This window comes from Artemia franciscana, chromosome 18 (genome assembly GCF_032884065.1).
Source record: "Artemia franciscana chromosome 18, ASM3288406v1, whole genome shotgun sequence".
Classification (NCBI taxonomy): domain Eukaryota; kingdom Metazoa; phylum Arthropoda; class Branchiopoda; order Anostraca; family Artemiidae; genus Artemia; species Artemia franciscana.
Genome location: NC_088880.1, coordinates 13,436,884 through 13,460,760, shown reverse-complemented (window position 1 = coordinate 13,460,760; position 23,877 = coordinate 13,436,884). Strand labels below are relative to the sequence as shown.

The following is a 23,877-nucleotide window of genomic DNA, read 5'->3' as shown; positions in this document are numbered from 1 at the left end:
GCGAGTTCTACAATTTCATCTTTCAAGGTTCATTCATATATTTTTCTCTATATAAGGTGGTTTTTCACTATATAAGACCAGAAAACAAACGCTCATTGCTCGCTGTTGTCACAGAAAGTGTGGCACCAATACGAAGTACTTTAGTCACTTCTGAGGAAGCCACTGGTAATGCCTGAAGATGGTCGACATTGGCAGATTGTGTCGTCTGGATACTAGAGCTGCCATAGCCACTACTCTTTTCTTCCTTACTATTTTATATTTTATTTATATTTTTATTTAAATTTTATTGTTTCTGGGATATTTATATGGCAGAGCGGCAGACAAGTTTGAGTCAGCGTCTCTTTCAGCTGCCAGGCTAGGTTTAATAAATCATAAAGATATGTTAGCTGATAAACTTCGTCAATTGCGAGTTTTGCAATTTCATCTTTCAAGGTTCATTCACATGCCTCTCCCATCAAGGACTGCGGGTTTTTGCGACCGCTTTATTCCGTCTTTTGAACCGAATTTGAATATTTTGTGACCTGAATTTTTGGAAAACGAAATCCCCTTGCTATGAATGAAAAATTAGTCGGGGATTTGGAATCCATTGTATCGAACCCCAAAAAATGTATTTCACGCCATTCAAAATTATTTCCATATTTAAATGGTTAAAAAGCATTTAAGCATTATTTGCAAATACTTCAGCAAAAAAGAAATCAATTAAGTGTATAAGTGCTCTAAAGAGTGCTTAAATGTACATTTAAATGCTCATACTTTAATGCTGTTACAATGGTTTTTGGAACCATGACTGTTAAAGTCTAATAAGATTAACACCCCATGACCCCCCTATGATTAACCCCATGATAACACCTCTTGATTAACCCCAGGATCTTGTTTCTGGAAAACAAAACTATTTAAATAATTACTTTTGTGTACATTCTTTATCTATCATTCGATAGGTATGAAATCAACTGTTTTCTGAATTAATTAGAAACTGAATCTGAACCAGTGGTGGAAAAAGGATTATATATTGAATTAATTAAAGACCTCGAATAAGATAAGTCATTTACCGTATTTTTGGACTATAATCAAACTTTGAGTATCGAGATATATTCAGTGATAGTTTCTGTCCCCGCCCACTGATGGAAAGGATGTTTACAATTGGTGAAACAGTGTTTTGCAGATTTACACACTACAAAAGCTGGCCCGTGAAGATAATAAAAGTTATACCAATTAAGGACGGTCAAGTTAAGTACCAAGTACTCTGCTACGGAGGTAAAAACGAACTCGCAATTGTTACTGCTGGGTCCCTAATGGAATACGATGCTGGTTATGAAGTGGCCAAAACCGACAAAAGGCCCGCAGTGGCAAAAGCACTAAAAGAAATGCTTCAAAATCCGGATCTTGGTGGAACTATCTCGAGTAACGCAACTTCGCTTCGAGAATCGCTTGATCAAATAGCGCTCAAGATAGCGTCCGATCAAGCCAATATTAGCACAACGGTTTCTGCTGAAATCACAAAACAAGTAGAAAAATTAAAGGACAGTATGCCAGGAATTACGACTTCTCAGATTGAAAAAATCACTCAAGCTGTCCACGACAGTTTGAAGATCGAATACGACATAAAGTTTGAACTATACCATAAGTCATTACTGCGAATTGAAAAAATGATTTCGACCTATGAAAAGTCAGTCAATTCGCTATGGTGTGAGATTGACTCTTTGAAACAGGAAGCGAAGGCAACAAAGCTGGTCATACATGGCGTGAAAGAGGTTTCCGCCTCACAAACTGTGTCATCAAATCTGTTGAACATTAGAAAAAAAAGCTGGAAATTAGTGACCTCAGCATAGCCGATATAAGTGATGTTCGAAAGATTGGCAACGAGACAAAGGAGAGAGGGGCATCTTTTGAGGAGAGCTTCAGAACAGTTTTGTTGGCAAAAACAGTACTGGGTGAAAGAAAAAAAAATAAAAGGAACAGGTCTCTTCATTTCTGAGTCTTTGACTAAAGCGAGGCTAGACCTCCTCAATGCTACTAAAGACAAAGTTGGAAATCGGAATGTTTGGACAGTTGACGGAAAAATCATGGCCAAAATAGGGTCAACTACAAAGCGAATTACGAATGTCGATGACATAATCGCATCGCCCGATCCCTCTCAACCAGTAATGTAACAAGACAGGGAGTAATTGCATTGTGTCAGTGATTAATTAATTAGTTCATTTAGTGCGTTATACAGATGAATCGACTAGAACAGTTTGAAAAAAATCCTCTGTGCCTAGATTCTCTGATAAACACAACGCTAGGTGGAGATGTCAAAGAACAGAGTGAATTATTGGTAGATATTATATCATGCAGATATGTAAGTGAGTGCTCGAAAAAGGTAAATAAGTTGGACTTAAGGGTTGGTCACTTAAATTGTCAGTCATTACAGACAGCATATGATGAAATATCTGAAGTTGTTAGTAGAAATAATCAATTTGATGTTCTAGCGCTGACAGAAACGTTCATTACAGAGAGTATGGATAAGAAAATACTTGATATTACAGGTTTCTCGTTAGAAGTATTAAACCGTGAAAAGCTAAGGAAAGGTGGTCTAGCGTATTATGTGCGACAAGGACTTGATTATTCGCTAATACCTGATTTTAATGTTCGTGTTGAAGGAATATTTGAGTAATTCTGTCTCAAGGTAAAATTAAATCATCAGGAAATTCTAATGGTGTTGGTATATCATAGCCCGTCAGGTGAGACGGAAATATTTATGGATGAACTAGAAAAGCTTTTGTCAAAGTTGAAGTGTCATCAGTACTCGGTAATAATGCTTGGGGATTTTAATATGGATCTACTATCGTTAAAAAATAACACAAATCTGTTATTTCTTCAAAACTGTATGTCATATGGTTACCTGCCTATAGTCTGAATACCCACAAGGGTAACTCCAACGTCCGCGACTCGGATTGATAATATATTTGTATCTCGCCAAAATATTGTTAGAAAGTTCGTATAAGTGCTATTATTTGAAACATCAGATCATTTTGCTACTTTCCCTGATATAGTGACGGATAAAAGTAAGATAAAGTCAACCGAATTACAGGCTTAATCGGCGAGATGAATCAGAAAAAAATATTGCAGATCTGGTACTAAGCTTAAATTGTATTCAGTGGGAATCAGACAGACCAGAAGGATATTTTTTTTCAAGCCCACGTTGATTCAGATTCAGCGTATTCGGTATTTATTGATTTAATTACTAGCAGTTATAATTACCACTGTCCTGTGCTGAAGGAGCCAAAGCATAAGCATTTGCCCAGAAAACCATGGATGACACGGGGACTTCTCGTTTCTGTTAACAACCGCAAAACTCTATAAACAATATTTAAATGATCCGTCTGAAGAGAATTTTCACCAGTTTAAAGAACATAGAAATAAGTTAAACCAGCTGAAAAGAAATGCAAAGGAAATATATTTTTAAAAGAGTTTTAAAAATGCAATTGGGAACCCAAGGAAAACCTGGCAAATAATTAATTCGGTCATTGATCCAAATAAGTAAGAAAAAATACATCATATAAAAGAACTAGTAAGTGAAAAAGAATCAATAAAATCACCGGAAGAAATTTCAAGTCTTCTTGGTTCATTTTTTGTAAATGTGGGACAAAAAATAAAAGATAAATTGTCGAATGTAAAATCAAAAAGAAAACTAATGACACAGGTAACCCCTCCAAAACTAAAGAAACAAGAGACAATGACAGAAATGCAAAAATTTCCGTCTGTTACATGTGATGAAGTAAAAAATGCATTTGTGAAATTAAAGGGACAAGGTCAACGGGCCTATATGGGCTTTCTTTGCAACTAATACGAAAAGTACAACCAGCAACCATTGAGCCTCTTACGGTCCTTATAAACAGAAGCCTTGACGAAGTTATTTTCCCTACCAAACTAAAAGAATTCAAATTAATTCCACTTTTTAAAGGAGGAGATCCAACAGTAATTGATAACTATCGACCAATTAGCTTACTTCCAATTTTTTTGAAAATATATGAAAAGCTTGCTGCAAAAAGACTATATGAATACTTTGAAGCTAACAAAAATTCTTTCTGATAAACAATATGGATTTCGGAAAAAACAGATCCACTGAACTCGCAATTACGGATCTTATAATGAATATAAAATCGGCGCAAGATGATGGTTTATATTCTCTGGCGATTTTTCTAGATTTAACAAAAGCTTTTGATTGCGTCGATTTTGACATCCTTCTTGAAACATTAGAAGGATATGGGATAAAGTCGACGGTTCTTGAATGGATTCGGTCATATTTAACAAATAGACGTTGTAAAATACTTGCTAATGGTATCTTATCAGATTCATTCGATGTAACTTGTGGGGTGCCCCAGGGATCAGTTCTTGGACCATTACTTTTTTTTTTAATTTATGTGAATGAACTTTCAGCTGATATCCCCTTTGCATATATAATAAATTTTGCGACGACACAGTACATAAAAACCGTGAGCAACTAATTACAAACGCTGAAGTTTGCCTCCAGGCAGCAACCGAATTCTTTTAAGAGCGGTTGCTTTCCCTTAATACAAAAAAGACGAAGTGTATCATTTTTAAACATGGAAATGATCCAGTTTACGATAGCAAGATAAATACGGCAGACCACGAAAAAATTGAAAGAGTTGACCACATTAAATATTTAGGTATAATAATTGATGAAAAGCTGGATTGGGCAATCCGCATTAAATTCCTTTGTATGAAGCTGTCAAGAGCTGTTGGTATTCTCCATAGACTGAAATTTATTTTTTCCCATAAAATATTACTGATCCTATATTTTAGTCTATTCCACTCATATCTTTCATATGGAATAAGCATTTGGGCTTCAAATTATAAGTCAGAATGGAAGCAAGTTCAAATTCTTCAGAATAAAGCTATACGTGCAATTTGCGAGCTTGAGCCTCGTCAGAGTGTGAAGGCGTTTTTAATAAGACTTAAGATATTAAATGTGGCTCGACTTCGAGGAAAAAGATTGCCGAAACTTTATATAAAGTAAGCACAAATACCGCACCTGAGTCGTTTATGTCAGTTTTTCGAAGAAATGATCAAATTCACCAACATGATACTCGGCATGCATCGCAACTAGTTACAGAAACGAGACGTCTAACGTCATCTGGTTTTTCAATTAAATTTACTAATAGCCTAGAGAAATGCTAATAGCCTACCAGAGTTCAAAAGTAAGATTAAAAGCTTCTTAATGGAAAACATTGAATTAGATCCTAATTTCTTTTACCGATAGTTCTTTATGTTTTGTTTTATTAATTTACGTTTGTTTTCTTTTCTTTTCCCTTCTTCTTCTTTTCTCTTCTTACCTTATATTTCTATTCTTGATGATTGAATGAATATTGTCACCCGTTACGGGCAGTGCTCTCTTAGGGTGTAGTTAGTTTATAGTGTGTGAATTGTTTTTTTTTTGTTAATAAACGAATTGAATTGAATTAATATTTAGTGAAAATAATTTGTAACGCACCGGTCTTTAAGCTTTTACGGCCTTTAATGGTCTTTTACGGTCTTTTTACGGTTTTTACGGTCTTTAAGCTTTTCAAAGAAACATTTTTGCTGAAGGATTCAAAAAACAAGAAAACCAGTAAAAATTATGGTGGTTAACTGAATAATTTGGCACCATTTCAAAATAGGATGTATAATTTTTGTTACACTTTTATAACCACGAGGGTTCTATTTAAAAGATAACATCTAAATACGCAAAGTAGAATATACACGGGCCGTATAGTACGGGGGTGCCAGAGTCTAAGGAAACTCTCAAAAGTTGCCATAAAGCTCCATAAACTGTAGAAAAAAGGAGGAAAAAAGGAAAGATTTTTATTTTTAATCAGCTGGGGTTGGACTGTTTGGGCTGTACTGAAACATTCTTTGTCTCATGCAAACCTGAGTAGTGGATGTAGGTATATTCGTGGAACGTCTTGTTTTCTAAATCTTTGTTGAAAAAAGTTTCAGGTAAGCCTCTTAGTTGTGGGTATCATAATATTTGAGATTCCAGTTTAGTTAACTTTAGTTCAGTTCACTTTATTTATAAATCAAATACATTTAACTAATATGCAAGTACCCGCTCGAAGAAAGATACAAAAAAGCACTTGCGACTGGTATTCCCACAGTATTCCAACATTTCTCACTTCCAACAGTAATTTCTGAATAAATATTTAGCTACACGATTTTCACCACTCCAATTTTCTTAAATGGATTTTATTCAGTTAAATCGATGTTTAATTTACATTCTAGTGAAATTTCTGAAAATGGTTTTATTCTCTGAAATAAGAGAGTTCCAGAAGTTCTATTCTGATTACCCTGGATTATTTAGCTCGACTAAGATGATTTTACTAGGATTTTCCCAGGTTTGTCACTCTTAAGGCTTGAAAGTTACTGAACTCTGAAAAGGCCTGCCAATTATTCAGATAAAGTTAAAAAAAAGAAGTAATATGGAATGAGCTGGAGTCCTTCAAAGTTGAAAGTCTGCAATTCGGATTTTGAATGTGTTGAATAAAGTTTTATACGGTTCTATCAAGTTATTTTATAAAGTTCTGTTCCAAAAGCATATTGGAATCTTTGAATAAAGCTTTGAATGTCTTCTGTTTCTTATTGACGAAAAAACAAAAAAAAAGCAAAGCATGGTAAATGAAGTTTCCATCCATCGATTTTGGCTAATCGATGTGATGCCACTTCGACAAATCGAAGTGGTAATGAGTCTGTAATGAAAGCTTTAAATCACGGGAAAAAGTTAGGCTCTAAATTAAAATAAGATGACATTTTTAAGCGATTAATAAAAACCGTTTCCAAAAACAATTTAATAAGAAAAGTAATGTGGCTTTAACTCATGTTAATTGTAGGAAGTTTAGAATATATTTTAACTTTTTATTTACAAATAAAAATTTTAGGTCTGAATTCAAGTCTTACGCGGAATTGAGTATGTTATTAAGATTTCCAATCGGGGTGTCGATCGTTTTCGTACCAAGTCAAGACTTAGCTCATTATTGTCTAGAGTCAGTTTTCATCTGATTCAATCTGCTAATATGCTGCGAAATAAAATGCTTGGACTTTTGATTGTGTATCACCAGTTCAGGAACGTGCTTATTTTTGTCCTGGATCATTCCGTGGTAATGTAGTGAAATTTCTTACTTGACCTTGCTTGTCTCTATAAAGCTTCAGGATTTGGTTCATTTTTGTTTCAAGTCAGTTCAATATAATGCTGGGAAACGTCCTCTGCATGTACTTTGCTTGTTTATACACTGAGTGCAAAATTCGGTCGTGTTTTCACCAATCAGTACTAAGGTTGCAGTTGGACTGGATCAATTTACAATAATGTTTTCAATTGCAGCAGATTGGATTTGGGTTGTTTTTTCATAGAGTTAGTCTTTCGCACTCCCACACTTAGGAATTAGCCTTTTTCTGGACAGGGCTCGGACTAAGTTCGTTTTGCCATTGAGTCAGGATTGCAATTTCCCATTGCCATTTTTCAGCTGTATTTTTTAGCTTATTTTGCTGCAAGTTGGTCGTCTGAACTGCTAAAGTTAGCTCGTTTCGCACCCTATCGGAATTTATCTGATGGTTACACTGTGCCAGTTCACAGGATTACTGCAGAATTCCACCGTATGTATTTAGCTGTTTTGTATGTCGGTACAACGTGTGTCGTGGCTGTGAAATTCCTTAGCTTGAATTTAGTTGGCTTTTGCAACGAGCCACAAATCTGTCAAGATGGCCAAGGTCCCTCCTGCCTTGCCCCCACCGACTCTTAACGGAAGATTAGACGCCTGGCATCATTTTTCACCCAGAATAAAGTAAAGATTTTAAATGTATGTGACATGTTATAAAAAGCGAGACAATGGCCTTCCCTCACCACACCCACGGCCAACTTGTCAGCAGGAAGGTAGAAAGGTTTTTTCTTCACCGAGTGACTTGAAATTTATGGATTAGTATATTGTGGCAATTACAATTAAAAATGATGATTTTTAGAGGTTTATGCTTCTCCTTTGAATTTTGAGCAAGTACTTGTGACAAGTAGTTAAGGAACTTATGTGACAAGTATGTTGGAACAAAGGCAGGTGGTGTAGACCATTCCATTGTGTCACCTAACTTCTGCTTAAAAGTGCCCATAGCTCCTGGAACTTTGAAACGGCTGCAACTTCAACCAAGGAGAATTTCCTTAAATAATTTTGAACGCTGACACTTGTGGTCCAGATCCTAGTAGGCTACTGAGTTTCATTTTTATTGAAATCCTGACTTTGAAGCTTGAAAGCCTGCTAGGGCCTAGACTTTAAGAGCTCTTTATGTTACTTTTTTTAAGGGGGATTTCCTTGACAATAACTACTTACCTATCAATTTCAAAGCAGGGCCAATTGCTTCTATGATTTGAAATAATTGTCCCGCGATACCCGAAAATACTACCGAAAATTTTCGCTTATCGAACTAATATACGGCGTGCATGCTGACTGAATACAAAATTCTAAAGTTGTAATATGAATAGTTCCATAGATTGCTCATAATTACTCAAGTGAAAGGTATTAAACCAATATTGCCAGATGTAGCATATTATCAGGTTCACCAGCTTTTCGGTTCATGAATCTAAGAAAACAAAAAAAAAGTGGTTTTCCTGTTCTGAGGCGTCTTTTCTCCGTAATGAAACCTTGTCCGGTTCTAATTACCACCATAAGAGTTAAAGATAGGATAAAATGAGTCAGTTCATAAACTAAAAACGCACCCCTTCCCCTCCAAAAAAAAGCGTTAAAAAAATTAGCGCTTTGTCTATCTTTTAAAGTACATGTAATAAATAAATATTACTCAGTGGTATAGAAAAAAACAACAAATATTTCCAATAATATTTTCCAAATTTAGTCACAATTGTTTTCCTTCCAATGAATTAAAAGCCAGAAAAATAAAGAAATTCATTCGAGTAAAAGTCCAGTTGGCTTCAGCTTTAAACGTAATGTTTTTTTCCCAACCAATAAGATAACACCAAAAACTTAAATAAAAGGTAAATTTTCAGTTGGTTGTATAATTTAGCTAGAATGAAAGTGAAAACGTCGTTTGAAGTCTTTTTTTTTAGTTCTTACATAATTCAATAATTACTTCTGGGACTAATTGCATCTTGAGCCTTTAAAGGGGTTCCAAAAGTATTTCATTTTTGTAACCACACAGAGAAGTTATCGATACTAGTTAAAGTATTGAAAATGGTTAAAAACATATAACTAGTTTATAAATAAGTTGTTCAAGAGTAATATATTCCAAAAATACTTATTGATAACAATTCAAAAATCTCATTTATTAGGCCACTCAAATATAAACCGTTTTCCTACCGTTTTAATTGAAGTGTGCCTTTTTTAGCTGCCGTCAACTGAAAATAGCGCTGAGTTTTTCGATTCATCTTTGCTGTCGACAGTTCAGGGTTTATTCCAATTCAGTATATATATTTGCACACTTTAGGGGGGGGGGCAAAGTTAATGGTAAAATTGCAATGGGCTATATAGTTTAGCTAGGATGACAGTGAAAACGTCCTTTGATGATTTTCTTATGCTCTTTCATAATCCATATAAAATACCTTTGGGGCCTCTTTAAGGGCACAAGATGCAATTAGTCCCAGAAGTGACTATTGAATTATGAGCATAAAAAACATCAAACGACGTTTTCACTTTGATCTTAGCTAAATTATATAGCCAACTGTAAATTTACCAAAAAAAAAAAAAAAAAACACACAAAATAATTTACCAAAAAAAAAAAAAAAAACACACACAACAACAAAACTGAAAAGATGTACGGACATTAAAAAGGCTCATCTTTTTTCTACTGTATCATCTGAATAATTCCGATTTGACACACCATATCTCTCACGTCTATCATTTTATTGCCATTTTTTATTTTAGCACTTTAGATCTGGGGGCTTCTTCTTTTCAAAAGACCTCCATGCTAAAAACTTCTCCTCAATATAATCTTTAAAATAAGTTAGCTCATTGATTTCTTTTGAGTATTTACTAAATTAGGGATAAAAGGAGGGTATCAATCTCCGAACATTTCATGTTCTAGCATGACTCTTTATTTTCATTAATTTTTTTTTTTAAATTCAGTCCTTGTTCTTAATTGTTCTGTATACTATTCTCAGGGTTATCTTCAGTACAAAAATGGCGATGACCCCTCTCATAATCCATCTCTGGAGCAAAAGGTTTTCAGGATATTTTTTATTTTCAAGGGGGATAGATCAGTGGTCTAAACTGCTCGAACATATTAAACTTTACTAAATTAAAGTTTAATTTAGCTGTATAATTACTTGTTAAAATTTAGTCTTTAGCTCCTGTCGTGTTTTGTTCGGGGTTTGTTAGAGTATGATTAAACAATTGTTTAACAGAAAAGGGATGATTTAGTAGAGCTCTTTTTTCGGGGGTGTTTTACCTAGAAAAACTTTAAGAAACGCATCAAGAACATGTTTATATACATTTTTGTGATTTTTTTACGAGTCGAACAAAAATTTCTGGGTGGGGAGTTCAAAACCCCCAACCTCTTCCTTGGATACGACCTTAAACGCTACCTTGGACAGACTAAGGTTGAGAAACCCTGGTTTCACCAGAATTAAAGTTCCGTACCACGCTTTTTTCCACATCGAATTTTTCCATAAAAGAAAAGAAAAAAGATAGGAAAAACAAGAAGACTATAATGACTGTGGACGACAAAATAAACTTTTAAAGAAGAACTTCAGTGTAAATCTGTGTGATCTGCCCATATTTGGTCTCTTCTGTTTCGTATTTACTATTGATTCACCGCTTCTGGTATTTTCCCATTCGCCTTTGAAAAAGCAAAGGTCTTACCATTGCTTAAAAAAGAAGATAGCTCTTGCATCTGTAATTACTGAGCTATTTCAATCTTCTCGCCCAGTCTCAAAGATCCTGAAGTGTATGATCTGTAACCAATTTTGTAACTTTCTTGAGTCTTTAGATAAGTTATTCTGTCAATAATCTGAATTTCGTCGAGATCCTTCCATTGCACACGCTTGAACGTACTCTGTTGAGTTCATCATGACGAATCACGAAATGACTAATGATGCTATAGGTATTTTCTTCGACTTCACCAAGGCTTTTGACAAGATCAGTCACAAAATTCTTCTGTAAACTTCATTATTATGAATTGTTCTAGCACACTCACGAATAGTTTCAGTCATATTGTGCTGGAAGACGTTAGTTTGTCGATGAAGCTCATTTAGTACAACTGCCTGTTAATCGTGGAGTTTTGCAAGATTAAGTGCTTGGGCAGCTACTCTATATCCTATACATAGATGATCTTATAGGCGCCACCTATGACCATGCCCATCAAGTCCTAGTCGCTGACGATTTTAACTTATTTATTTCTTCCAATAGTTCTGATACTTTCGTTACTGAGGCCTAGGATGTTCTCAGTACGGTCCAGTTGTGGCATCGTTAAAACCACCTGACCGTGAACACTAAAAAGGCTGCACTCTTTTATTCATTGCAGGACATTAAGCACTTGAGCACTTGATTCAACCGCAAATTAAGCACTTGAAATCCATTATTTCTCGCCAACCCTCAGCGGTCAACACCCTTATGAAATCATCAGACGACCAGGCTTTACAGTCCACGCCTTTGTTTCTTAACTATCTCGCTGTTATTCTGTTTGGGGAAACAATTTTGGTCACATCTGAAGCCACTTAAAACCGACCAGAACAGAGCCACTTATTCTGGCTATATCCATCTGCAGATCAGTGCTCTGTTGCAGGTTACTACAGCCCCTCGCAAGTATTTCAATTGAACAATCTCTGGCTCGCGCATTCAGTCTCTACAAACACTATCCAAATACCTTGTATCGCTACTTCAGTCTACGCTCTCTCCGTCACTCAAATCAATATATCAATTCCACAGCTAAAATTTTAGACACGCGAAAAAAGAGTGCAGTCCCATCCAACAAAGCATTTTCGCTTGAAATCATCTGCCTGATTCTGTTAAATCTTTTAAATTCTTTTCCATCATTCATTGTAATTGTTTATTATAAAGTGTTCAATTCATTTCTATTCATTTCCTCTTCGTCTCGTATTAGGTGTTTCTTTCTTTAAGTGTTCTTTAAATGTTGATGCTTTCTTCTTCTATGTTAAAGTCTAACATTTAAATATTTGGCTCGCTCAAGCTGTGTTTCCGAGCCTTATGTTTTAGTTTTATTGAATTGTTTTAAATTTTCAAGCACCGATAAACGAATAAAATATCTTTTGACCCCTTTTAAATTGAATGTTTTTGTATAAGGCTCTGTTTTACTTATTTATAATTAGTTCCATTTGTTTATATTTCCAAATGTACAACTCAATTATCAGACTGTCAAAATGCAAAATATATACTTTTGCCTTTGCTTGACTGATTCTGCATATAGTCGCTGAGAAAGCGAACACGTCGATAGCTATATTAAAAGTGAAGGAGATCGAAAAGTTTGTAAGTCAGAGACCTCATTTTTAATTATAGAAAGACATGTAAATAGAAAGATATCATTAAGATTCTCTAATTAGGGACTTGACAATAGATAGGTGGTTTGAGTGTTTACTAGCATATTCATTAGAAGAAGAAGCTGTTAAGATTAAGTAGGTCATATGAAAAATTAATATTAACACAGAGATGAAAAGTAATTAAGATTCAAACGCTTTAGACGTGTCTTTCAGAGTTCCAACACGGTACAATTGTGCCGTTTTTGGTTCAATTTACAGGTCTTAGTACGATGCGGCACATTTGGAAATTTTTGGTACAATCAAGTTTCAAACACTTTAGACGTGTCTTTCAGAGTTCCAACGTGGTACAATTGTGCCGTTTTTGGTGCAATTTACAGGTCCTAGTACGATGCGGTACATTTGGAAATTTATGGTACAATAAAGTTTTGCGGCACATTTTGGTTTCAATTCAATTCAATTCAATTTATTCAAATAAAAAAAAACCATAACACCAATAATAATAAACATCCTGGAAGCGAACTTGTTGAGGACCATACCAACAAAAAAAGGTTTGCTTGCTCCTTTTTGGCTCAGATATCTTTTCCAAGCTTGAGATTATCGAAAATTTCTTCTTTTTGTGGTAAATTTGTAACCTGCTGTTTGGATGGTACAAATGAATCTCTGGCGGTACAATTTAATTGAAAAACTAGTACAGATTATTTCAAAGCTTTTGCAACGCGGGTCACTGCCCGTATCATGTCTTCTAGTTGTGCTCAGAATACTTTTCGCATTTTAACAAATTGCTTTGTCTTACTACTATAACAAATCTCTTCTTTTTTACTTTTTTTTAATTAACTTGCATAAATTCATTTCCTTTACAAAAAATCCTTTGTATGTGTATTAGCATCAGCTTATATAAATTAAGGAGAAAAGATGGGTGCATCTTAACTCAAAGGGATTTTCTGCCTTCGGAATCTTCTCTCATGTGAGCTAGAATCTTAATAAGGCGGAATAAATCCAGGCCTGAGAAGTGGATGAAAACAAGAATAGAATAAAGTATATTTTTACCTCGAATTCGCTAAATTTTCATATTTATTATTCCTTGTTTTTAGAAAGAGGTATCAGAAACACTATGGTGCTTTCTGCTCATGATTTTTGACCTTGTATTACTAGACACCAAACAAGATTTTAAGCGAAAATAAGAATAGAATAAAGTATATTTTTACCTTCAATTCGCCAAAATTTTCATATTTATTATTCCTTTTTTTAGAAAGAGGTAACGGTACATAGAAAATGAAAATGAAAATGGGGAACACTATGGTGCTTTCTGTTCATGATTTTTGACCTTGTATTACTAGACACCAAACAAAATTTTAAGCGACAACAAGAATAGAATGAAGTATATTTTTACCTTGAATTCGCTAAATTTTCAATATTTATTATTCCTTTTTTAGAAATAGGTAGCGGTACATAGATCTGTCGCTCTGAACATGAAAATGGGGAGTACTATGATGTTTTCTGTTCATGATTTCTGACCTTGTATTGGTAGACGCGAAACGGGATTTTAAGCAAAAATAAGAATAGAATAAAGTATATTTTTTCCTTGAATTCGCTAAATTTTCATATGTATTATCCCTTTTTTTAGAAAGAAGTAGCGGTACATAGATCTGTCGCTCTGAACATGAAAATGGGGAACACTATGGTGGTTTCTGTTCATGATTTTTGACCTTGTATTAATTGGCACCAAACGGGATTTTAAGCGAAAATATGAATAGAATAAAGTATATTTTTTACGTTGAACTCGCTAAATTTTCATATTTATTATTCCTTTTTTTTTTAAAAAAAGAGGTAGCGGTACATAAATCTGTCGCTCTGAACATGAAAATGAGGAACACTATGGTGCTTTCTGTTCCTGATTTTTGACCTTGTATTCCTAGACACCAAACGGGATTTTAAGCAAAAATAAGAATGCAATAAAGTATATTTTTTCCTTGAATTCGCTAAATTTTCATATTTATTATTCCTTTTTTTAGAAAGAGGTAGCGGTGCATAGATCTGTCCCTCTGAACATGAAAATTGGGAACACTATGGTGCTTTCTGTTCATGAGTTTTGACCTTGTATTACTAGACACCAAACGGTATTTTAATATGTCTCCATCCCCTTTTAATTCATGTTAAACCCCGCCATGATGGATGCTTTTACATAGTTATCCAACTCGTCTTACCAGCTTTCCTAACGTAATTTATATTAGTAATTTTATATACGAGTTGACATTGTATTGTTATAAATGCAACACTGCAAAACAATAATATTAAATAGCTGTATTTAGTAACAGTCATTTTAAATAGTCAACTTTAATGTTTTAAAATTTTGTTTAAAATGTTTTAAAAGTTTTAAGCACTGCCTTGATTTAATATGAACATCAGATTGCTAATTTTGGTTACTTCTTGTTTAAATGAGAGCTTCTGCTTCCCTACTAAAGTCAAATACTAAAAAAGAAGAATATGCATTTGAATTGCATACATTGTTTCTTAAAAGTCAGTTAACAACTATGAAGCAAGTTTTATGCATATAATTTTGCTGTAATTTTATCAACATTTGAAGCAAGTTGAAATAAAGTTTTAATCCAGCTTATTTCTTTAACTTAACCACGTTTTATCCAATAGAGTATTGAAGCTAAAGCCTTATCGGGAGTTCAGATTGATTTCAAAGATCTTACTAAAGGGGTTTGACCCTTCCCCCTCATCTTCACACTAGAAGCACAGTAAAATTACGCAAGACTTTTTGGTAATTTAGTTATTAACAAGACGTGAAAGATCTTCATTATAGTTATAAGATAGTTAAAAGACATTGTGAACGTATGATATTTTCTAAGATCTAGTAGCACAAGTTGTTTCTTTCTTTAATTAAATCTAGTTTCTTTCTTCATTGAAAAACATAGTAATAGTAAGCTCATCAATTTTGATTACTTGAGAACGTTATAATTATATACCAATTGCAAGTTAAAGGGGCGACAATAGAATCGCATTTGTTTTCATTTTCTATTTCAATATGTATTTTTTCCGGACACTGTTAACATTTATTTTCACTTTTCTGTGTTGTATTTGAACCTCTCTACTGTCCAATTTAATTTTGAACCTTCTAAAGCCTTTGATGTAGGGATAAATAATTTCCAAAAGCGGAATGATATTAGAAACCAGAAGATGTTAGGAGATATATTAGTCTGGATTTAAAGGCGACCTAATTCGATCTTGACTTTTACGTTGCCGAATCTCATACTTGCATTAAACTAATTTTCGTATCTTTTTTTTCTTTCTTTTTTAATTAAATAGTTCTTATCGTAAACGTGTGAACTAAACTACTAATAGGAGTTAGATATAATTGGTAATATGTTATAGAATGTGTTGTAATACAAACAGCATTAGGTCAAAAGCACATGACGTCTTCTTTTCTTAGGCTATTAACACCCTGGAATAGAATTTATTTCTGCGAAAGGCTTTAAACTCTTACTTATGCTCATGTTAAAGATTACTGGAGTGTCAGATACACCCATTTAAGGCTTGGGAGGGGCGATGTGTCATTTATTTGGGTATGTTTGCTGAAATTTGTTTATAGCTTTTCAGCTAACTTCTCCACCGGGCGTAACTCACTATGGTATGGAACAACACCATTGCTTTCGTAGATTGTTTTTTTTTCCTGGTGATCAGTGGTATGCACACGTGAGAAATAAATATATTTTTTTTTTGAAATATAGAGATTATGAAGCAGTGAGGAAAAGTTCGTGGCAAACTCGTAAAATTTCTAGTACCTTTCTAAAACAAATCTTTCATTTATAGCCTACTAAACATCATGCAAAGAAACCAAAAAAAAGTAGTTTGCTAATTCTGAAAGCAAACCTCTTAAGGATTACTTAACTCGTGGGGTTGTGTAAAACATAAAATTATCTCTTTGAGACCTGAAATGAGACACTAAATTCTAGTTGCCCACTAGTTTTAAAGTTGTGTCTTTTTTGGTCTATTCCTAATCTATTCATCTAACAGGGGGCCTTCCTAAAATCTTATCACCACTTAATACTCTGAAAAAGTCGTCATTTGTTGAACTTGTTTTGTTCCTGAATTGCAAAATCTCAGATGGGAATGTTGTGGGAAGTAAGATAAAGCGTCTTAGTTGAGTTTTATGTGGGATCATACTTGATTTGACCTTTTTGGAGGGAGGGGGCTCCCAATGTCTTGTCGCCTTAATGTCTACCATAACGAGCTGTTGGATTGAATTCAAACTTGGCTAGGAGTAAGATCTAGTGCCTTAGTTGTGCCTCTCTAAGTTCCAGCCCTGATCTTACGTCTGTCAGGAATTTGGGAGGGGTGTAAATTGTTTTGATCATGTCGTTTATTAAAGCAGACTGTTGGAAGGAATTGTCTCATTGTAAGCTGTAAGTTCATCAGAGAAAGCTGACATTAGTCCTCTGACATTTTCGAACTATTATCAACTTCCTTCACTGCAGGCCTGAGAAGTCTGGAATTTAACGTGAATGTCGTCAAAATCCTCATCAAGGCTCTCTTATACTAGGGGGTACAACATGTTTTCAAAATAATTTTTTTTCTTGTCATTAAAAAGGACTCATTTTAATAAACCAATTTTTCTTTCAGAAATATGTCGTTTTCATTACTGCTTACTTTATTTTTCTTATAGCTTCAATATCAGAAAAGTTTCCCTGCTTCTACAACGAAAGGAAAACTCACAGTAAAAAATTTTAGGGTGTGGTACCAGTGATTTATTATTACTTTGATTCTGTTTTGATTGATATTAGTGCAAAAAAAACTTCCTGAAAGAAGTTTTCAAAGAAAAGTAAAGAGCTATATCGACACTAAATAAAATAATTCAAATCCAATATAAAGGAACTAGATATTGCTATAGGGTTCTTGGGTCTCCAAACTACGGCCGGCGAGCCAGATGTGGCCCGTGAGGCCCTCTCATGTGACCCCTTAAACCTTTTAATCCCAGAAAAAGGTGGTGCTACATCATTTTATTGAATATTCAAACTCAATGGAATGATATAGCACCGTCTAATGGAAGAGTTGGCTTCCCCACATAGCATGTGTAGCAAAGCTGCTGGAGAGGATACATTCCATGAATTGAAAAAAAAAAAAAAACATTTGTTGAATATAACTTAGACTGGACTAACTTCAGTTGCTTGGCTGTTAATGGAGGAAAGAACATGATTGGCATAAGGAAAGGCTTGGTTGGACAAGTGAAGCAGATGTGTAATGAGAAACACATTGCATAACTAATGTTGCACTGTATTATTCAGCGGCAAGCTTGGTGGAATTGGAGGCTTACTGAATCCTTTGGTGAAAATGTGAATTTAATAAGGTCACGTGGGTTCAACCATAAACAGTTCAGAGATATGTTGAAAGATATAGACACATAATCTTAAGATCTACTATATTAAACAGCAATAAGACGGCCAAGTTGTGCAAATGGTTTGAGTAGAGTGTTTGAATTAAGAAAAGAAATACATGACTTCCTAAAAAGCAAAGACAAGTCACAACCATTACTGTCCGATGAAAAGTCCGTATGGAAATTGGCATTTGCTGCAGACATTACTGGTCACTTAATATTTCTGAACCTAAAAAGGCAAGGAGAGAAAAATCTAGTTTCTAATATATACACTCACCTAAAGGGCTTCGGGTCTAAACTTGTCTGGTTTTTGGAATAAGTACAGGTGAAAAACTTGACGCACTTTCAGTATTACTCAGGTCTTCATAGCTGAAGCAACATCTGAGTGAGCACTCGAGATCATCAAAAACATCCAGATGCAGTTTAGGAGTGGATTTCTGACTTGAATTCAAAGGCAGAAGAAGTGAGACTATTTAAAATTACATTTGAAGTAGATGTAGCCAGTTGCTCAGAATAACTGCAGATGGAGGTCATTGAGTTGCAAGCAAATGACGTCCTTCGGGACAAGTTCAAAGAAGGGCTTTTGAATTTTTCACCAGTTTTTGCCCTAGGAGGACTTACAATTAATTTAACAACTATAAACAACATAATTTAACAGCTTAACAGCTTAATACCCTTTAAGTTAATACCCTTAACACCTTAAAACAAATTGATACCCTTAGGGGTTCCTGGTATATAGTTGGTTCGCACTTTCGACTATCTGAATGCACATAGTTTTTTTTTTATGTAGTTCAACATCCCCCAACGTCCTCTAAAATTTAAAATTATTACCCTTAATTGTTCCTGAGATATTGCAGATGCGCTCTTTTGACAACATTGATGCAAATAGTGCCTTGATTTAGTCGAATCCTCGTCAACGTATCTTGAAAGTTCAACCTGATACCCTTAGCCGTTTCTGAGATATTACAGACACGCCCTTTTGATGACTTGAATGCATATATTGTCTTGTGATCAATTCGCCGTCTCCTCCTCAGCATGCCCCGAAAGTTTCAATTAATGCCCTTAGCTATTCCTGAGATATTGCAGAATTGTTCTTTCACAACCGGGATGCACATAGTTTCTTTCTATTTAGCTCAACATCCTATCTTTTTATTTAATTCAACATCCCCTACACAGTGTCCTGAAAGTTTTACCGTAATACCCGTAGCCAGTCCTGAGATATTGCAGATACGCTGATACGCTGTTGACAATCTAGACAGAAGTAGAGTCTTTTTGGTTTTTTCCAGCATTCCCTCAACATGCCCAAAAGGTTTCAACTTTGTACCTTCAACTGTTCCTGAGATATTGCAGATATTTTCTGCAATATCTGCAATATCGCCTTTTTTGCAACCTGGGTGCGCATAGTGTGTTTTGATTTAGTTGAAAACCCTTATCGTTATTCCCTGAAAGTTTAAACTTAACATCCTTTGCCTTTTCGGACACCCAAGATCAAACGTGCCTCTTCCCCTCCCAATAATAAAGCATGTATGCAAACAATAACCAACTCACATAATTTACAGCCCCTGCCCTATTGGCTGCGGGGATCAAGTGACCCCCTGAGGCATCGTTATTGTACCTTTTGACTATTGTGAGCAAAATGATTGTCACGAAATTTTGGGTTGATGTCTGTATGGTTGAGGGGGCTGGGTAGCTGAAATGGGCGTGTGTTATGGGGTTTGTTGCCCTCCAATCACTTTCGTCTCTCAAAAAGGAGACTAGAACATCCAATTTCGAATAAAAAAAGCCCTCTTCGAAGTTTTTACGGCCACTCCTTGCATACGAAGTGGCCTGCAGAAAAGGGAAAGAATAGTAATAATACATAGAAGTTGATTCGCTCTTTAGTTAAGGTAGCGCTATGGTGCCTCCTATGATACTCTAATAGAACACAGTTTTTTAAAATTTCTACGATTCCCAGAATATGACCTTTTTCTCAAATGAGAGTAAATATCGCTTCCGCAATTGTTTGGCATTGAAAACTGAAATAAACAGTTTCTTTCTATCATGGATCACCTTTCAAAGGTGTCTAATGTTTCCTAATCGAGTTTTGAAGAGGAAATGAAGGAAAAGTTCGTTTGAAAAAGCTTTCAACTTTGGCCTTTGGTTACACTGAATTAAATTGACAGATGGAATTAGATCGAGTTGTCTCGGCTGAATTAGAGGCGTTTCACCTACCCTTTTTCGCACAACTTAGTAATGTTATCTTAGGCAGAACAGTCCGTGTGCATCTCAAGGATACCCAAACAACCACAGCCGCTATTTATGAAACATTAACCGAGTGGGTCCAAACGTGCTCGGCATCTTAGGGTAACACACTAGTCAACACTCTTTCTCCATCCCATCCTCCTAGCTACTTGTGAGGTACGTGGAAAAAGCTATTCTAGTTCTAATATCTTTGCTTGTCTTTAGGACATTTTCAAACGCGATAAAATGCGTAACATTTTTTGTGAATTAATTGGTTTTTGGGGGAGAGATAGGGGAAGGACTGGGGATATATAAGAAAACAATGGCAATTTATTAGTATATTGAAATAAATTATAGGCACAGTTATAATAATCTTTGGAACTTTGTGTGGTATAGTCTCGCTCGATGACCCCACCTTATCTGCATGTCTTGTCCACGCCACTGAAATAGATTATCCAGGAGAAATGCAGTGAGCGGGATCGAGCACGAACGACTTTCAATCTCTAAATTGTATGACCAGGATTATCCTTTCCTTTGATAGCTGTCTGGCACCGTCCTCTCACGGGAACACTTTTTTTGTCTGAATATGTTGAATTCTCTTATGTTGGCAAAAAGAATCCAGCCATCCAATAATACTCCAACTAGTTTTTGAAGTCTGATTAAATTGCGTGGAACTTTTTCTAGAATATAGAGAAATGGTTGTAACTCAAATATTTACGATAAGCAAAACCGTTTCAAAATCATCCTTCACTATGGGAAATATATGTGCCTTGAAATAACTCTACTTGTGCAGGTTTCATAAGTATTAATATCTTTAGAGCCATTGCTTCTCTGAAATTAATTTCCAGATGTTGAAAGGGCTAAAAGGGGATTATATTGCTTTAAGTTGGAAAGCTAGGCTTTGATGTATGTAATTGTTTCTTATTATAGAGGAGAATGAAATAAAGGAATGTTTTTCGAATCTATGAAAAAACTCAGTCTTTTAACAATATTGTGTTGTGCAATAATGGATATATTTGAAGATGTATGGTTAGTGAAGGTTTAATAACTATTAATATCTTCAGAGACATTGCTAGTCTGAAATTAATTTCTAGATGTTGAAAGATTTAGAAGGAAATTGTTTTGTTTTAAGCCTTAAAGCTAGGCTTTGTATATGTATATAATGGTTTTCATTTCAGGGACAGAATGAAATATGATTATTTTTTTTTTAACTATGAAAAGACAGCGTCGTTTCAGGGGCGCCATTTAACGAAAATATAGGGGTGGGACATAATATATTTTTCCAAATCTAGGGGACAATGCTCGTTTGACTGACGTCAGACAAACGACGATTGACTGACGTCGTTGGTTTAATCAAACAATCAATTTTTACGAGAAATATGGTTCGATCCCGCTTTCTGGGGTTGTACTGAAAGAAAGGTTAAGATGGCTGGGCCATTTTTATAAACGAAGGATTGCAGATTGTAGAGAATCGTGCCTTCAGGCCATCCATCTGTGGCCAAAAAAGGTAGGTCATCCCTAATTGGGTGGAAAGAGGTCATAAGAAAGGATTTAAAGAAAACTGGCACATCTCGGGGGTAGAGGAGGTAAAGAGCCAAGTTTGAATGGATCAAGATGGATGGGAAACGTGCACACCTATGTTGGTCTCGGCTGACTTGGTGCAGAAGTGAATGTTTTAGTAGTGATTTCAACCAGTGGGGGAGGAGGAGGAGGAGGTAGTGTGTGTTCTGACCCAACTCACCTCCTTTTGTGGGTCTTCGTGATTCCATGATCTTGTTGTTTTTTGCGGACAATATGTTTTTTTTTTATATTTGCAGTAACTTCTAACTTCGCAGTGTCACAGAATCTATTGGAATCAGTCTGAGTTTTCTAGGGAGGAAAATTTTTCTAGAACCTAGCGGTCAAGGAAATAAAGGAAGATTTGGAAAAAATCATCTTGAAAAAAAAAAAAATCAAGTCTTGCACAATAATATAATTTAATGGTATGTCCTTGCTGTTGCATTTCTTACGGTGATATCCAACGGAAAAATAAATAAAAAATAGGATGCATAATTGTCAATTTGGTTCACGTAAATTATGAGGTTTACAGTTCACGTGGGTAGATGTGAAGCTTCTATCTTAAAAATTTCTTACTTCTTTTTACATAGCTGTCCACATGGTTGTCACGCTCAGTGAATGGGGAGATTCACATGAGGTTATATGGAATATCTGTCATGTCGATAAATGAATTCTATTTTGATTCTTTCTTTTTTGCACAGTTGTCTACCAGGCTGCCATTGCTTTCCAAGGTGGCGAACAAAATGGCTCTTAATCAAAGACACGTGGGTTGGTTACATTGATCCTTCCTCTGGGCTGCTCAAGAATGTAATGCTGATGACAAAAGAATTTGAAACGTTCCAAATTGGAAGTAAAAGACAATTCTATCTGTTAAATTTATCAAAAGAAATATGTCTCAAAGCTGGCTCTAGAAGGTTAGCGATAGAGTGGTTAGATGAAATAAACAATGTTGCAAATTCGTCAGGTAAGGTCATTCGCTTTTTAGTTTATGTTGATCGTAATTAAGAGTGCCAACCACTGAAAATGCTGAACAGAAGATTGTCCATCGGGCTTAATCGGCTGTGGTAATTAAAAGGCGACATACACCCATCTTTGTAACTATTCAGGAGAACTAAAAAACATAAAAAGTTTGTCGGCTGTGGTCACTTTGAAGGATGCTAGTGGAGATAAGGGTAACATTTCTAAACCAACTTTTTATGATGTTTTCAGTAGTATAAATGAAATTGAAACTTTCAGAGCAAATTAAGAAAATTTCCACTTTTATGGTGTATGTTTCCTTTATCCTATAGAGTAAGATAATCCTCTTTTGTCAAAAGTATTCTGAGCGAATTCTAAGTTAATCTGTTTTTGACGTATGTCTCCTTTTTTTTTGACAAAAATGGAGACAAATGTCAGGTCCCCGTGTTATAGCTCCATAAGACAATCCTCTTCCGTCAAAACTAGCGTGTGTCTCTTTTTTATCTTCGTAACGGCACAAGATAGGGCAATTCTGTCTGTACCATTCGATTCCTCGTGAAGTTTACCCACGATACATGCATAACTCATTTTTGACCAAAATGGCATATGTCGTACTTTTAATTATCTCTGCCGTAGTGGAAAGTGACGTGAAGGGCTGGAACGATATTAATTTATTGTTCTAGCGTTAAAAGAGCTTACATGTACAAACAATCCAGCAGGATAACTCCTAAGCTGGATTTTTCACTAAGAAGGTAGTATTTTCTTGGCTAATGACATAGACAATGAAAAAACTTGTTACGCCAAGCTATCTATTGCATGTTAAGTGACATTGTGTGAGCTTGAACCTCTATAGCAAGTATTTACACGTATACAGTATTAAAACTTGCTGCGTAACGCACATCTAATTCAATAAACAGAATTTTACACATTATCTTAGACAGGTAGCTTAACATGTACAACTGAATAATATAAAAAGGGAAACGAATAATCAAAATAAAAACGATTTAAATTGATCATATTGGAACAAAGCTGGTATTAAATTAATAAATATAAAAAAAATCAAGTTGCTTAACATAGCTGGATGCTTGATCTCAGACGAATTTGGCTGTGCAAAGTATCAGTTGTAACATGATGACATCTATTCCTATGCACACTTAAACTTTATTTCTTTTTTGAATTTTAAATGAGACCAATTAAGTTGTGTCCATCAGATGCATTTGAAATAAATTTGGGTCCTTCACAAGAAAATCAAAGAAAAAAAACTAGTTTTTTTAACTGAAAGTAAGGAGCGACATTAAAACTT

The 23,877-nt window shown here is 35.0% G+C and overlaps 1 protein-coding gene across 1 annotated transcript in view; it reads left to right on the top strand.

Annotated features, from left to right (window-relative positions):
* Positions 1 to 23,877, top strand: part of LOC136038636 (phospholipase D1-like) — a gene marked incomplete in the record, with an annotated part of 372,020 nt that overhangs the window by 121,316 nt on the left and 226,827 nt on the right. Inside the window, 1 exon segment of the mRNA XM_065721881.1 lies at positions 22,319 to 22,581. Within this exon segment, the coding sequence (XP_065577953.1) occupies positions 22,319 to 22,581 (263 nt within the window).